Source organism: Mesoplodon densirostris, chromosome 20, assembly GCF_025265405.1.
Source record: "Mesoplodon densirostris isolate mMesDen1 chromosome 20, mMesDen1 primary haplotype, whole genome shotgun sequence".
NCBI lineage: Eukaryota > Metazoa > Chordata > Mammalia > Artiodactyla > Ziphiidae > Mesoplodon > Mesoplodon densirostris.
This window is the reverse complement of record NC_082680.1, coordinates 17,603,946-17,618,703: the sequence shown is the minus strand read 5'-3', so window position 1 is coordinate 17,618,703 and position 14,758 is coordinate 17,603,946. Positions and strand designations below refer to the sequence as shown.

The following is a 14,758-nucleotide window of genomic DNA, read 5'->3' as shown; positions in this document are numbered from 1 at the left end:
GTTTGTACCTCCCACTCCCCGACCTCTATGTTGCCCCTCCCCTCCCTCTCCCTACTGGTAACCACTAGTTTGTTGTCTACATCTGTGAGACTGCTTCTTTTTTGTTATATTCACCAGTTTGTTGTATTTTTTGGATTCCACATGTAAGTGATATCTTACAGTATTTATCTTTGTCTGACTTATCTCACTTAGTATAATGCCCTCCAAGTCCATCCATGTTGCTGCAAATGGCAAAACTTCATACTTTTTTATGGTTGACTAGTATTCCATTGTGTGTGTGTGTGTGTGTGTGTATATATACCACATCTTCGGTATCCATTCCTCTGTCGATGGACACTTAGGTTGCTTCTGTATCTTGGCAATTGTAAATAATGCTGCTATGAGCATTGGGGTGCATGTATCCTTTCAAATTAGTATTTTTGGTTTTGGGGTTTTTTGGGGTTTTTTTTTTTTTTTTTGCGGTATGCGGGCCTCTCACTGTTGTGGCCTCCCCCGTTGCGGAGCACAGGCTCCGGACGCGCAGGCTCCGGACGCGCAGGCTCAGCGGCCATGGCTCACGGGCCCAGCCGCTCCGCGGCATATGGGATCCTCCCAGACCGGGGCACGAACCCGTATCCCCTGCATCGGCAGGCGGACTCTCAACCACTTGCGCCACCAGGGAGGCCCTGGGGGTTTTTTTTGTATATACCCGAGAGTGGAATTGCTGGGTCATATGGTAATTCTATTTTTTGTTTTTTTAAGAAACTTTCATACTCTTTTCCACCGTGGCTGCACCAATTTACATTCCTACCAACAGTGTATGAGGATTCCCTTTTTTCTACATTCTTGCCAACATTTATTATATGTTTTCTTTTTGATGATAGCCATTGTGACAGGTGTGAGGTGATATCTCATTGTGGTTTTGATTTGCATTTCCCTGATGCTTAGCAATGTTGAGCATTTTTTCATGTGCCTGTGACCATCTGCATTTCCTCTTTGGAAAACTGTCTATTCAATTCTTCTGCCCATTTTTTATTTGGGTTGTTTGATCTTTTGATGTTGAGTTGTATGAGCTATTTATATATGTTGGATATTGATCCCTTTGGTCATATCATTTGCAAATATTTTCTCCCATTCAGTAGGTGGTCTTTTCATTTTGTCAGTGGTTTCCTTTGCTGTGCAAAAGCCTTTAAGTTTAATTAGGTCCCATTTGTTTATTTTTGCTTTTACTTCCTTTACTTTAGGAGAGGGACCCAAAAAAATATTGCTGCAATTTATGTCAGAGTGTTCTGCCTATGTTTTCCTCTAGGAGTTTTATAGTATCCACTCTTACATTTAGGTCTTTAATCCATTTTGAGTTTATTTTTGTATATGGTGTTAGAGAATATTTTAATTTGATTCTTTTATGGTAGCTGTCCAGTTTCCCCAGTACCAATTATTAAAGAGACTGTCTTTTCCCCATTGTATATTCTTGCCTCCTTTGTTGCAGATTAACTGACCATAAGTGTGTGGGTTTATTTCTGGGCTCTCCATCCTGTTCCATTGATCTGTGTGTCTGTTTTTGTGCCAGTACCATACTGTTAATACTGTAGCTTTATAGTATAGTCTGATGTCAGGAAGCATGAATTCTCCAGCTCTGTTCTTTTTTCTCAAGGTTGTTTTGGCTGTTCAGGTTCTTTTGTGTTTCCATACAAATTTTAATATTATTTGTTCTAATTCTTTGAAAAATGCCATTGGTATTTTGATAGGGATTGCATTGAATGTGTAGATTGCCTTGGGTAGTATAGTCATTTTAACAATATTGATTCTTCCAGTCCAAGAACATGGTATATCTTTCCATCTGTTTGTGTTGTCTTCAGTTTCTTTCATCAGAGTCTTATAGTTTTCAGAGTAGAGGTCTTTTGCCTCCTTAGGTATGTTTATTGCTAGGTGTTTTATTCTTTTTGATGTGATGGTAAATGGGATTGTTTCCTTAATTTCTGTTTCTGATAACTTCATTATTAGTGTATAGAAATGCAACAGATTTCTGTATATTAATTTTGTATCCTGCAACTTTTCCAAATTCATTGATGAGCTCTGGTAGTTTTCTGCTGGTGTCTTTAGGATTTTCTATGTATAGTATCATGTCATCTGCAAACAGTGACAGTTTTACTTCTTCCTTTCTAATCTGGATTCCTTTTATTTCTTTTTCTTCATTGATTGCTGTGGCTAGGACTTCCAAAACCATGTTGAATAAAAGTTGCAAGAGTGGGCATCCTTGTGTTGTTCCTGATCTTAGAGGAAATGCTTTCAGCTTTTCAACCATTGAGTATAATGTTAGCTGTGGGTTTGTCATATATAGGCCTTATTATGTTGAGGTATGTTCCCTCTATGCCCACTTTCTGGAGATTTTTTTTTTTTTTTTTTTTTTTTTTTTTTGCGATACGCGGGCCTCTCACTGTTGTGGCCTCTCCCATTGCGGAGCACAGGCTCTGGACATGCAGGCTCAGCGGCCATGGCTCACGGGCCTAGCCGCTCCGTGGCACGTGGGATCCTCCCGGACCAGGGCACGAACCCGTGTCCCCTGCGTCAGCAGGCGGACTTTCAACCACTGTGCCACCAGGGAAGCCCTATACTGTCCATTTTTGATGTTGTTATTCCTGTAGTCAGAAGCTAGAATTTGTGAATTTTACTGTCCTTTTTGGAAAGATATCATAGAAGCAAAAATTATTCTTTATTGTAGGAGAAAATTGGTAATGTATAACTGAAAGAAGGCAACAGAAGTAATATATACCTAGTATCAGTAATTACTTTAAAAGGTTGAGTACGTGGAACCCTGTTTTAAAATCTAAATATGAAAAAAAAGAAAAAATTGAATTACCCAGTTTTTATATGTTGCAGTCACTTGGCAGGAGTGTCTGAGAATTGAGTGCTCCAAGTTTCAAGACTTAAGCCAGAAGTTATTAATACTTTTGCCTGAATCTGCACTTAAGAAGAGATTCATTTTACTGGAATTTTTACTCTATTAAAATAAAAAACAGTCAAAATTAAAAATAAATTCCATAAGGCTTCTTATTACAATAGATAACTTAAACAATTACCAACATTAGTTATGAAGATGGTATGTTTGAACAACTTTGAAAAGATGGATACACCTAAGTTATAATGTGGTTCCTTTCTCACTAAAGCTTTAGGTTCTCTTTTATTATCTCAGTCTAGATTCCCAGCTTGGAATCAGAAGCCTCTCTTCTGGTTGTCCTTCACTGCCACCTGACCCACACTCAGTATCCCTTTGGCTATTTATTATCCGGTTCCCAATTATCTTTTCATCCATAAGCATTCATTCATTCACGTAATAAACATTTACCAAGCCTCTTAGCTATGCCAGGCACTACGTTAATCATATGTAGACAGGTAATTGCAACACAGTATGAATGGGGAGGAAAGAGTACAAGCAATACAATAGTAGGATATATAAAGGAAATAGCTAGGATTTATCCAAGGTACAGGGTTAACTCTCAGGGAAGGTGTATTGTCAAAGTCTAAGACACGTTAATACAAGGGATGTGATTAAGTAGGATTGATTTGGAGCAGCATCTTATATAGTAGAGAGGGTGTGGCAGCACAAGTTTTCTTGCAGGTCGCTTTCCTAAGAGTCTGACTAGAAGAACCACATTGACCATTTGATATGGAGCAAAGATTCATCTCCTTGGCAATAGCTGCAAAGGTATCAGGGCTCACCTCCAGAGAAACTGAAAAGCTGAGCAGGAAACGTAAGTTGATCTAAAATATTCCTGGAGCTGGCCATTGCTCAGAGACCAGTACAGTTCCCGGAACTCATTCCAGGCATAGCGTGAAGTTTGACTCATTCTTGTTTTTATCAACAGGTTATGACTAGACTTTGGTTAGGATTAGCTTAGTTGGTTTCATGAAGTTCTAGCAGTAGGCAACCACTGAATTTGTTGATAACTAGTGGATCTCTATAGCAGAGAGAGTCTAGAATGAGGCATCAGGGAGACCTAGTAAGTAGCAGCTTAATACCAAGCACTGGAGTGGGGAGCTTAGCACGCACTGTAGTTCCAGGGGAGCTACTAAAGGATCGGGAGAAGGTCTCAGGCACAGGTAGGAAATCAAGTACTGGAACCGGGAAATAAAGGATGGATTCTGATGATAGGAATCAAATCAGGAGCTCAGTTCCTGGTCCCAGAACAAGACAGACGCCACCACCCAAATCTCTGGCCTTAAAATCTTTGAACACCTCCAACTTGAGACAGGATTGGTTCCAGAGACTGATGTGAAGCAACCACAAATAGTCCTTAAGTATCTTCAACCTCAGATGGTGAGAGGAAGAGGGAGTCAAGGACACTATTTCAGTAGAGTTCTCACAATAAAGACTCTGGTTCTTACAAAAAACAGGGAAAACTTGAATTCAAGGTACAAATAATATTAATTGAATTCAATCTCTCTTTTTTTAAACAATGTCTTTTTTGGTTTTTTTTTTTGGCTGCGTTGGGTCTTCGTTGCTGTGCATGGGCTTTCTCTAGTTGCAGTGAGCGGGGGCTGCTCTTCATTGCAGTGCACGGGCTTCTCATTGCGGTGGCTTCTCTTGTTGTGGAGCACGGGCTCTAGGCACATGGGCTTCAGTACTTGTGGCATGTGGGCTTCAGTACTTGTGGCTCGCGGGCTCTACAGCGCAGGCTCAGTAGTTGTGGCCCACGGGCTTAGTTGCTCTGCGGCATGTGGGATCTTCCCAGACCAGGGCTCGAACCCGTGTCCCCTGCATTGGCAGGTGGATTCTTAACTACTACGCCACCAGGGAAGTCCCGAATTCAATCTCTTAAGAAGTTTTAATTAGAGCAAAATTTTTAAATTGATAATTAATAAACTCCATCGTTTGATGTTCTACTTATTGCCTGACAAAAATTACGTTTCAGTCTTCCGGCATTTAAGAGGTTTCTCAATGGGTCTGCTGATAATAACAAAAACTAAACAAAAAACAAAGAAAGAAGGCAAGAGTACATGCAGAAAAAGGATTTCACCTTATAAAGTAGGCCATTTTAAAGAGACATCTTGGGCTTCCCTGGTGGCGCAGTGGTTGGGAGTCCGCCTGCCGATGCAGGGGACACGGGTTCGTGCCCCTATCCCGGAAGATCCCACATGCCGCGGAGCGGCTGGGCCCGCGAGCCATGGCCGCGGAGCCTGTGTGTCCGGAGCCTGTGCTCCGCAACGGGAGAGGCCACAGCAGTGAGAGGCCCGCGTACAGCAAAAAAAAAAAAGAGACATCTTCAGGAAAAAAATGGAACGGTGGAAACTGTGTTGTGTTTACTTTGGAGAGATTACTTCTTAGAAGCTAAACTAGCTGGTCTTCAGCTCCATCTGTACTTCTACTGCTCTCCAGCTTCTTAGAGGCTATTTCTTCTAGCTGTTATAAGCCTACAGGTTTTCTCTTTACTATTTCTTAACGATTTAAAGGCTGTCACTTCCTCAGCTTCCCAAATATTTGTTTTTTAATTTGACTGTCAACCTATAGATATTAAGAATTTTTCTTAAATGAACATGACTTGTATAACACCTGTCAGTCTCTTTCCCATGGTTCACAAATGGTCTGGTTATACTTTACCACTTTTGAAAGGCTTATTTTTTAGGTACATAATATTGGATTTATAATAAAGATTTACATTTTAGCAATTAATGTCTTAACAACTAAATGGATATAATTCAGGTTTTTGCTTTCTGGTTAATTTTCCTACTCGCCTTAGGTACATTATACTTATTGATGACTTTTAACTGTATTGGCAATTTATGATGTAAAAAGTATAATTTACTGAAACAGTACATATCATAAAAGATGTTTAGGTTAATTTTAGGTTTTAGAAGTTAACTTTTAAAAGATATATTGGAGATTTTATTTATTTATTTATTTACTTACTTATTTATGCATGCATGCATGCATGCATGCATGCATGCCTTACTGCACAGCATGCGGGATCTTAGTTCCCTGACCAGGGATTGAACCCGGGCCCCCAGGCCCCCTGCAGTGGAAGGGCGGAGTCCTAAGGGAATTCCCAAGATATACTGGATTTAGATAAGCAAAAAAGGTATTAAAGTAGATCGGCCAGTGAATACAGGTGTAATTAACCTGCTCCTTGTAATATAAGGATTATACCCATAGATTGAGGCCAGTATGCTCGAGGGAAATGGTTGTATTTGTTTTTTGAAAGGCTCAGAACATTAACATGATACAAGATCGTTGTCATTGCCAAGAGGATTAGAAAACCAGTTTGAGTATCATTTTCTACATTTATTGGTTCTTGTTTCTGAGTGTTCATAGTAGTGATGTTAAAATAACTTCAGAAGGTTTAGATTTTTTAAACTTTGGAAAGTTCAAAAGCAAAGCTGAATCTTTTAAAGGTCTGAGTTCCTTCTGACCTTTGGTGGTCTACTGGCCTAAAGCTGTCCGTTTTCTCAGAGATTCTAGTAGGTCAGGTCAGGTGTCCTCAGCTGACCTTCATGGACTGCTGCTCCTTGTCAACGTCCGAAACACTGTAAAGTTTAACTTGGTTAGAACTCTACCACAGTAAAAAAAAAAAAAAAAAAAAAAAAAAAACAAAAACAATTCTTCATCTGTGCCATTAGAGCATTCATTAAGAAAATAGTCTGTTCATAAACTGCAGAGAAAGAGGCATGTAGACACCTGAAAGGTTTGAAAGTAGTTAGACATAATAAAATAGTTTTAGAAAAGTTATCTTCCAATTGACTAATTATTTTATAATTAATTCATTTGTATGTAGTAGGCACACACAGAGTGTCTGCTGAATTCACATTAGCTCAGTAGTTGATATTAAATATTCATCTTGGAAACCAAAAATAGTTAAAAGATAATGTAAATAGTATAGAGTTTTGTCCAATTCCTTTTGAGTTTTTGTTTGGGGATTTCTGTTTATGCTTCTACTTGCCCAACACATTTTAATTTTTGGTAGGGGACCACATTTATGTTTTTATTCTGGTAGAAAGGTGAAAAAACAAGAGGACCAAATGATCTCTAAAGACCATTCTAATTCTAAACTCATTTATTTTCAGTGACGAAAGGAGACTAGGTAAACACCCATTCCTGATTTAAGGTGGAAGATAATTATCAAAACCAATAGTAAACATTGCATTTAATGGCAGTTCATTAAAAGCATTCTCTGCAAACTATGGAACAAGACAAGAATGCTTAATATTCCTGATATTATTCAACATCATTTTTAGAAACTTAAACATTTAGTAATTAAGACAATGAAGATGAGGTTTAAATATTAAAAAGTAAAAGTTACAACTGTTACTATTTTGAAAGAACTTATGATTATATACCTAGAAAATCCAAGAAAAAAGTTATTAAGATTAATGAAGGAATTTAGTAAGGTTAGTTGGATACAAAGCAAACTAGTCAGTAGCTTTCCAATTCATCAGAAATAACCAATTGAAAATGTAATAGCAATAAAAGGTTCCATTCACAATTACAGAGAAACTATGAAATGTATGAGTAAATCTACCAAAAATTTTTAAAAACTGTAAAACTTTACTGAAAGATGTAGTTGAAGACCTGAATAAATAGACATCCGTGTTCCTAGTTGGGAAAAATCAAGTCATCCTAAATTACACCAAAATTCAATGTCCTCCCAAACAAAATATCAGTGGGGTTTTTTTTGTTGTTTTTTTGGGGGGGAGCCACGCTGCATGGCATGTGGAATCTTAGTTCCCTGACCATGCCCCCCTGCATTGGAATTGTGGAGTCTTAACCACTGGACTGCAGGGAAGTCCCTCAGTGGGTTTTTAAAACAGAATTTGAGATCTTAATTTCACAGTTCACTTAGAAGAAAAAATTGCATATCAATCAGTACAAATATTTTTAAAAGATTGACAGTAAGATGGAGTCTTGCTTTACATGATGTCAGAAACATAATCAAAAGCTATAGCAATTAAAGCAGTATGGCATTTGAGTATGAACAGGCAAATCAGTCAGTGTAAGAGAACAGAAAGTGTAAAAACCAACCCAGGGACTTCCATGGTGGCACAGTGGTTGGGAGTCCACCTACTAATGCAGGGAACACAGGTTCGATTCCTGGTCCAGGAGGATCCCACATGCTGCGGAGCAACTAAGCCTGTGTGCTCACCTCAACTAGAGAAAGCCTGAGCGCAGCAACGAAGACCCAATGCAGACAAAAATTAAAATTAATTAATTAAAAAAAAAAACAACCCAAGTGTTGATTTCCTGTTCTGCTCGCTATCCCATCCCATCGTTCAGCCAGATGAGCTCAGCCCTCTCAGCTGATGATAACTAGACTGTTCTACGATCAGGCCGGTTTACTGTGATCTCATGAGAAAATTGTTTTTTACTTTCTGCAAGTCCATGGTTCATTTGAGCAGTGCCCGGTTGTATTATTACACTATGTGATTTATTACACTAAATTGATCAGAGGCAGTGGAGGAAGCAACACAACTGCAGTAGCAGGAAGCCCATTTAAGCACCAAGGCTTTGGTTATCACCTTTATATGTAAATCATATTCTTCCCTTTTAGGATATATATATTTTTTGTCTGGGGCACAAACCATTCCCAAACTCCTCCCCACACCTTCTTTTAAGGTGATAAATAGACCAGTAGGCACCTAGTGCCATTATCAAAAATGATGGGTACTTTTGCTAAGGCAACAAGAGGTAGAACTCATACATGCAGTGGAGTTTTAATGACAACCTTGAACTCAGATTTCTTCTGATACCGTTCCTTGGGTGTTTAAAGAATACAAATTGTTCCACAGTTCTGCCTTTTTTTTTTCTTTCTTTCTCTTAATATAGGATGGATTAGAGGCAAAAACCATGGTCCATTACTGTAAATTTTTAGGGAAGTAGTGAGTGCTTAAACAAAGGTGGTAACAGTGGGTGGATGTGAGAAATTAGAGGGAGAACAACAGGCTTCATTAATTGATTGTTAGTAGACATTAAGGAGAAAGAGGAGTTGTCGGCATCAGCTCACAGGTGGATCAGATTCCCAGCTGCAGCGGTCAGGCAGCTTTGGCGTGCTGGGACTGGGCTTAAGGAAGGAAAGTTTGATGAGAAAACACAGGCACCTCATGAGCACCAGGTAAGGGCGGAAGTCACAGATCAAGTCCATATTAGGTCATAGGAAATAGGCAAAAATCGTGGTTCCGGATGTTAGATTGAAGCATGACTTCAGATTGTGGTGCAGAAACAGTGAGTGCTCCCCACTCAGTGGTCCTCCAGGAAATTCAGTGGAGATGAGTCATGGTTGATTGGGGCCACCTAGGTCCAAGGAAATGGCTTAGCAAGAAGAAAGCAGGAGAGTAAACTGTGGTCACAGACAGTATTGGTTTCCCTGCCCAAAGAGGAAGAAGAAACTGCTGGGATATATATGCAGAAGGGGACCTAAGACGGTAGATTGATCCCTGAGGAATATTCAGGGAGGAGTATTCAGGGAGATTATCGCTTATTATTGACACTGAGTGATTGAGTGTCTCCTTACCCATGGTAGAGCCAAAATAACTTCCCAGTACAAATGGATTACCTGAGTATTGCTATTAATATACTGCTGAGCTAGCTTATGTCTGGTACCAGGTTGCTTTATCTTTCTAAAGCACCATTTTCTTTGTGTCATTGTTCCACTTAAGAATCTCCTAAAGCCATTTGCTTTCTGTCAGATTAAATCCTGGTGCTTTAGTCTTGCCTTCAGAAATTGTTATCAATTAACCTACCCTTTTACATGAATGCAAATGTTCTGTTCCAGGAAGACTTCAAATATGCCATGTAAACCTAGAATGCTCATATCTCTTCCTGACATTAAAATTCATATTTTCTTCTTCCTGAAGCTTCATATTAACCTGAATCTATTGTGCTTTTCTTCTATTTACTCTAACTTGACTTATTCTCTTTTCCATGTTTGTACCTTTTGTCTCTCCAAATAGTATTTTGTCCCTCCATATAGACTGTATATTCCTTAAAGGCTGAGATTGTAGATTCTCCCTATTTATACATGCCACTAAAAAATGGCATTAAATTTTTTCTTTTTAATTTTTTATTTGACTACTTCTGTAATGTTTTGAAAAGTCTTAGTCTTCAGAACAGTGGAAAAAGATTACTCATTTGCCTGGCTTTTCATTTAGTAAGGTGTAACTTAGAAATACAAAATGTAGTTTCCTTACTGAAAGTTCTTATGGTTTGTTTGATACAACTTCTCAAAATATTAGATGTTTAAATAATTTTGACAGTTTTTATGTAATTTGCATAGTGACTTAGTAGACATAGAAGAGACAATATAGAGATTAAGCTTGTCATCCTAAATAAGAATTTTTTTCTGATATAAAATAATTTTTTATGAAACGGGTGAAAATATAATTTTTATATTGTTGCTAGTCATGTAGATTGCTATAAACTCCCTGGAGGCAGTTTGATAATATGTATGAAATGATTTTGTTTGACCAATCAAGTTTACTCCTAGGAGTTTACCCCAAGGAACTATTTGTAGATATATTTAAATATTTTCAAGGCTGGTTGTTATAACATTGTTTTATAATAGTAAAGTACTATGGGGCTTCCCTGGTGGCGCAGTGGTTGAGAGTCCGCCTGCTGATGCAGGGGACATGGGTTCGTGCCCCGGTCTGGGAAGATCCCACATGCCGCAGAGTGGCTGGGCCCGTGAGCCATGGCCGCTGAGCCTGCGTGTCCGGAGCCTGTGCTCCACAACGGGAGAGGCCATAACAGTGAGAGGCCCGCGTACCGCAAAAAAAAAAAAAAAAAAAATAGCAAAGTACTATGAATTACCTAAATAGTCAACCAGTTAGAATTCATTAATTGTGTTAGGCTACAAACATTTACTATTAAATATTATATAGTTAATAAAAATGGTCTACTAGACTATTTAGTGACATGGAAAAATGACACATGATATATTAACACATTATTGACTGGAGGATTTTGTAGCCATAATATGTCTCTGGTCAAAAATGCGTTAATAAGTAAAAAGGATCAGATTACTGAACAGCATGGTATAACCCCCATTTTTTGCCAAAAAAGTAAACAAAAACGGTTATGTCTATAAAAATTTAAATTCTATCTTCTAAATTATATATAGTAACTATGCATCGCTTTTGGAATCAGGAAAAAACCATTTTATTAAAAAATTTGTTATAGTTCAGAGAGAAAATAAATAATAGTGAGAAATTATTTATCTACAAGGAAAGATCTTTAAGTAAGGCAAAAGGAGATCCCCTTCCCCCCATATACACACACTCTTGATTCTGCTCCTCTTAACCTTAGGTAGAATTCAGAGTGAACATTGGTGGTAACTCTACTGTAGTGATCTAGACTTAGCAACTTCAGTTCAAATCTAAGCTCTACCACTAAGTGGTTTCCTTAGTGGTCACCATGAACAGCCTATCACGCTTTCCCTTTCTTCTTTTAGAAAATTAATAGACTACAATGAAAAGAGTTCAGATTAAATAAATAAGCCTATATAGAGAGTACATAGTAGGCATTCAGCAAGTGTTGGTGTTCCTTCTGAAGAAACGACTAGGCCAGAAATTTAATGTTCTCTGAGACTGAAACTGAAGAAATAAATCACAGGTCCTTCAAAGTGCCAGTGTAAAGTCTTCAGAACCTTAATGATATTCATTGTAGGATCTTTTGAACATTAGTTCATTTTATTCATGTGGGTAATTATTTATAATATGATTAAGTCCTCCAGAAGACAGTATTTTCACACTTTTTCATTTATTCTGTTAATTCACTATCAACATAATTGAAAACATTTATCTTCTAAAAGGAGGTGTTACTTCACACAGTCCAGACTTACTTGCTTTCTTTACTTTAGGTTGCTGCTGGCAGAACAGACATTGAAGACCTAGACCTCTATGCAACGTCTCGGGAAAGGCGATTTCGTTTGTTTGCTTCTGTAGAATGTGAAGGACAGTTATTCATGACTCCATATGATTTCATTTTGGCTGTTACAACAGACGAGCCCAAATGTAAGTATATTCCTTCAGTTATCTCAATAATTTCATAAGATATTTCTCTTGTCTGTAGTTTGTAAAAATGTGGAGCAGTATAAGTTTTCAACAACTAAGCAAGCAATGTGGTGTTTCAAAAGATACTATGCTCTACAATGTTACCAGACTAATATTTCTTATCAACTCCTACTGGTATCTTTTCTGTTTTCAGAAATTTCTATTGTTTCCTCTTTCTCAGTACATCCAACTAAACACTACCTTACTCTTTATAATAGGTTCTTACTCTGCCAAGTCGGTTCTTATAGCCAGTCTAAACAGAATAACTCAGAGGGCTGGCTCCATTTCGACCTGGACAAAAATTCTTCCCATATCTCTTCTGAATATGTCATGGCTCCTGCAGTGTAAATATAAGTTAATTGTTTTTCACCTTTCCATGTGTTAGAGCAGTGGTTCTCAAATTTTGGGGCATTATGTACCTTCTTGCAAAGTTACTTTAATGGCTGACTTAATAGAAGCCATCTGGAGTCTCATATCTGCTTTTGTGTTCAATTTGTTGCAATGTATTGTTTTTCAGGAAGTATCTGAACAAAATCTGCCTCACAAATATAGAAGTAGGAAAAGGGAAGAGTATTTCAGTAGTCTTTTAGATAATTGTAGATATTCTTCTTTGGTACTGTATCAATACTTGGCTAATGGTAGTTTCTTAAAGTTTAGTTGCAATGTGAACTTTGAAACTTTTTTGTTATCTGTTTTATTAAAATACATTGGCCTACATTGCACTTTGAATGGATCTTTTTCCCTTATATAATCTTGCAACATCAACTGGAAAATGTTGGTTTATTAAATTACGCAGATCTTCCAAATGTTGGCATATCTCATTATACAATATTTTTAAAAAATCACATTCACTAATATTGTCATAATCTCATCAGAAAAGTTTTTACTTATTGGAAAGCTGTCAAATTCGTGGTGTATACAAGTTTTCCAATATTCTGATTTTTACTTGAAATCTCAAATGTTTTCATTAACAACAAATACTGTAAGTTTTCTTTAAGCAAGAAGCAACGTCGTTCATTTGTACAAAAATGTCTGCCAAATACCCAGGTCTAAATAACCATAATTTGTCTGTCAGTTATTCTTTCAAGTAAAAATTGGGTTCCATGAAAAAAAGGAACTAGTTCAGTTCACAACTCAAATAAATAATCACAGAGTACTTTTTCTCCAGACAACCATAGTACTTTGGAAGGCAGCAGAAGTGCTTTTATGCACCCTTCCATTTCATCTCACAGAATATTAAATGACATGTAGTCAAGGACAACTATCAAATGCCAGGCACTGCACTAGGCACTGGAGATACAGTGTGCGGGGAACGAAAGGTAAATGTTCTCCACCCTCATGGTGCTTGCAGTCTGGTGGAGGAAGCCAACACTGATCAACAAAATTTACATATAAACAACAAATTATAACTCAGTGCCATGAAAGAAAGTTTCTTGATTCTATGAGAGTGTATTTTTGAGAAGTGACCTAGTCAGGTAGCTCAGAGAAATCTTCCTTGGGGAAATAAATATCACCATGAAATATGAAATCATAAGAGCTAGCTAGGTAAATGGGAAATCAGGAGTGGAGAATTTCAGCAGAAGAAACAGCGTGTGCTGAGGTGCCATGACAAGAAGGAGTGTGATACATTTGAGGAGTGGAAAAAAGATCTGGGTGGCTGTAAGTGCAAAGAGCAAGGAGGAATATGGTATGTGGAATATGGGTAGGGCCAAATCATTCAGAGTCTGTAAGCTGATATTAAACATTTTTGTTTTTATCCTAAAAGTAATGGAAAACTGTGGTAGTGGTTTAAGCTGCAGGAGAATTTGGTGTATTAAAAAACCAAATCCAACTAAGTAAATTTTAAAGATCTTATTGGCTTTATTCAATGATTCATGAATTGAGCAGCATCCAATCTAGCAGATAGAAAGGAGCTCTGAGGAGCTGTACAAAATGAAAGGCGTTTTATAGGCAGAAGGAAGCAGGAACAAGTAAGTTATATTAGGCAAAAAAAAAGCAGGTTGGTTATTGTGAGGTCACTTGCCTTCAGGAGATGGTAGGGGTCTGTCAGACAGATGACCTAACTGCTGCTGATGATCAGGTGATTCCTGATGACTGGTTTAAGATTCCATGTGGGAGAGAACTGACACTGTAATTAAGTCTCAGTTAGGTGACATGGGGCTTAGCATAGGCAACTCCATTTTGGGCCTGTTGTCTTGTTTTCAGCAGATGCCTGCCATGATTATATTGTGTTTTGAAAGATCTCAAGGTGGAGACAGATTACAGAGGTCCAGAGTGGCCATGAGCAGATCAGAGAGGAGGCTCTTGTCCAAGCATCAGAAGCTTCTAACAGTGGTGGCAGTGGTAATGATGGGGTAGTGAGTATTAAGGATTTCTGGTTGGCTTAACTGGATGGATGGCAGTAGGGACTGGCGTTAAAGGGAAAAATCACAACTTGAGTTTTGGACATGATGTAGTTAAATGCCTCAGATTTGTAAAAGAGGAGATATCAAGGAGGCAGTAGGATTTAGCTCATGATCATTGATTTCAACTCACTGAAAATCAATGTACCAAATAATTAGTTGTTTGATAATCTGCTTGACACTGTCAAATGAATGCCTTAAGTTAGGTTAGAACAATTATAGCCATCTCTTCTTCAGAGATAGAGTTATGGCAAAACCAAACTTAAAATAAATCCTCAAGGTCTAATGGATAGCATGGTGACTGTAGTTGATAATATTGTACAGCATTGTATAATTAAAAC

The 14,758-nt window shown here is 37.9% G+C and overlaps 1 protein-coding gene across 3 annotated transcripts in view; it reads left to right on the top strand.

Moving 5' to 3' along the window:
• Nucleotides 1-14,758, top strand: part of MICU3 (mitochondrial calcium uptake family member 3) — a 97,108-nt gene that overhangs the window by 29,520 nt on the left and 52,830 nt on the right. For all 3 annotated transcript variants that reach the window (XM_060085917.1, XM_060085916.1, XM_060085915.1), the window contains exon 2: nt 11,823-11,976. In XM_060085917.1, the coding sequence (XP_059941900.1) occupies nt 11,823-11,976 (154 nt within the window). The remainder of the gene's footprint in view (nt 1-11,822; nt 11,977-14,758) is intronic.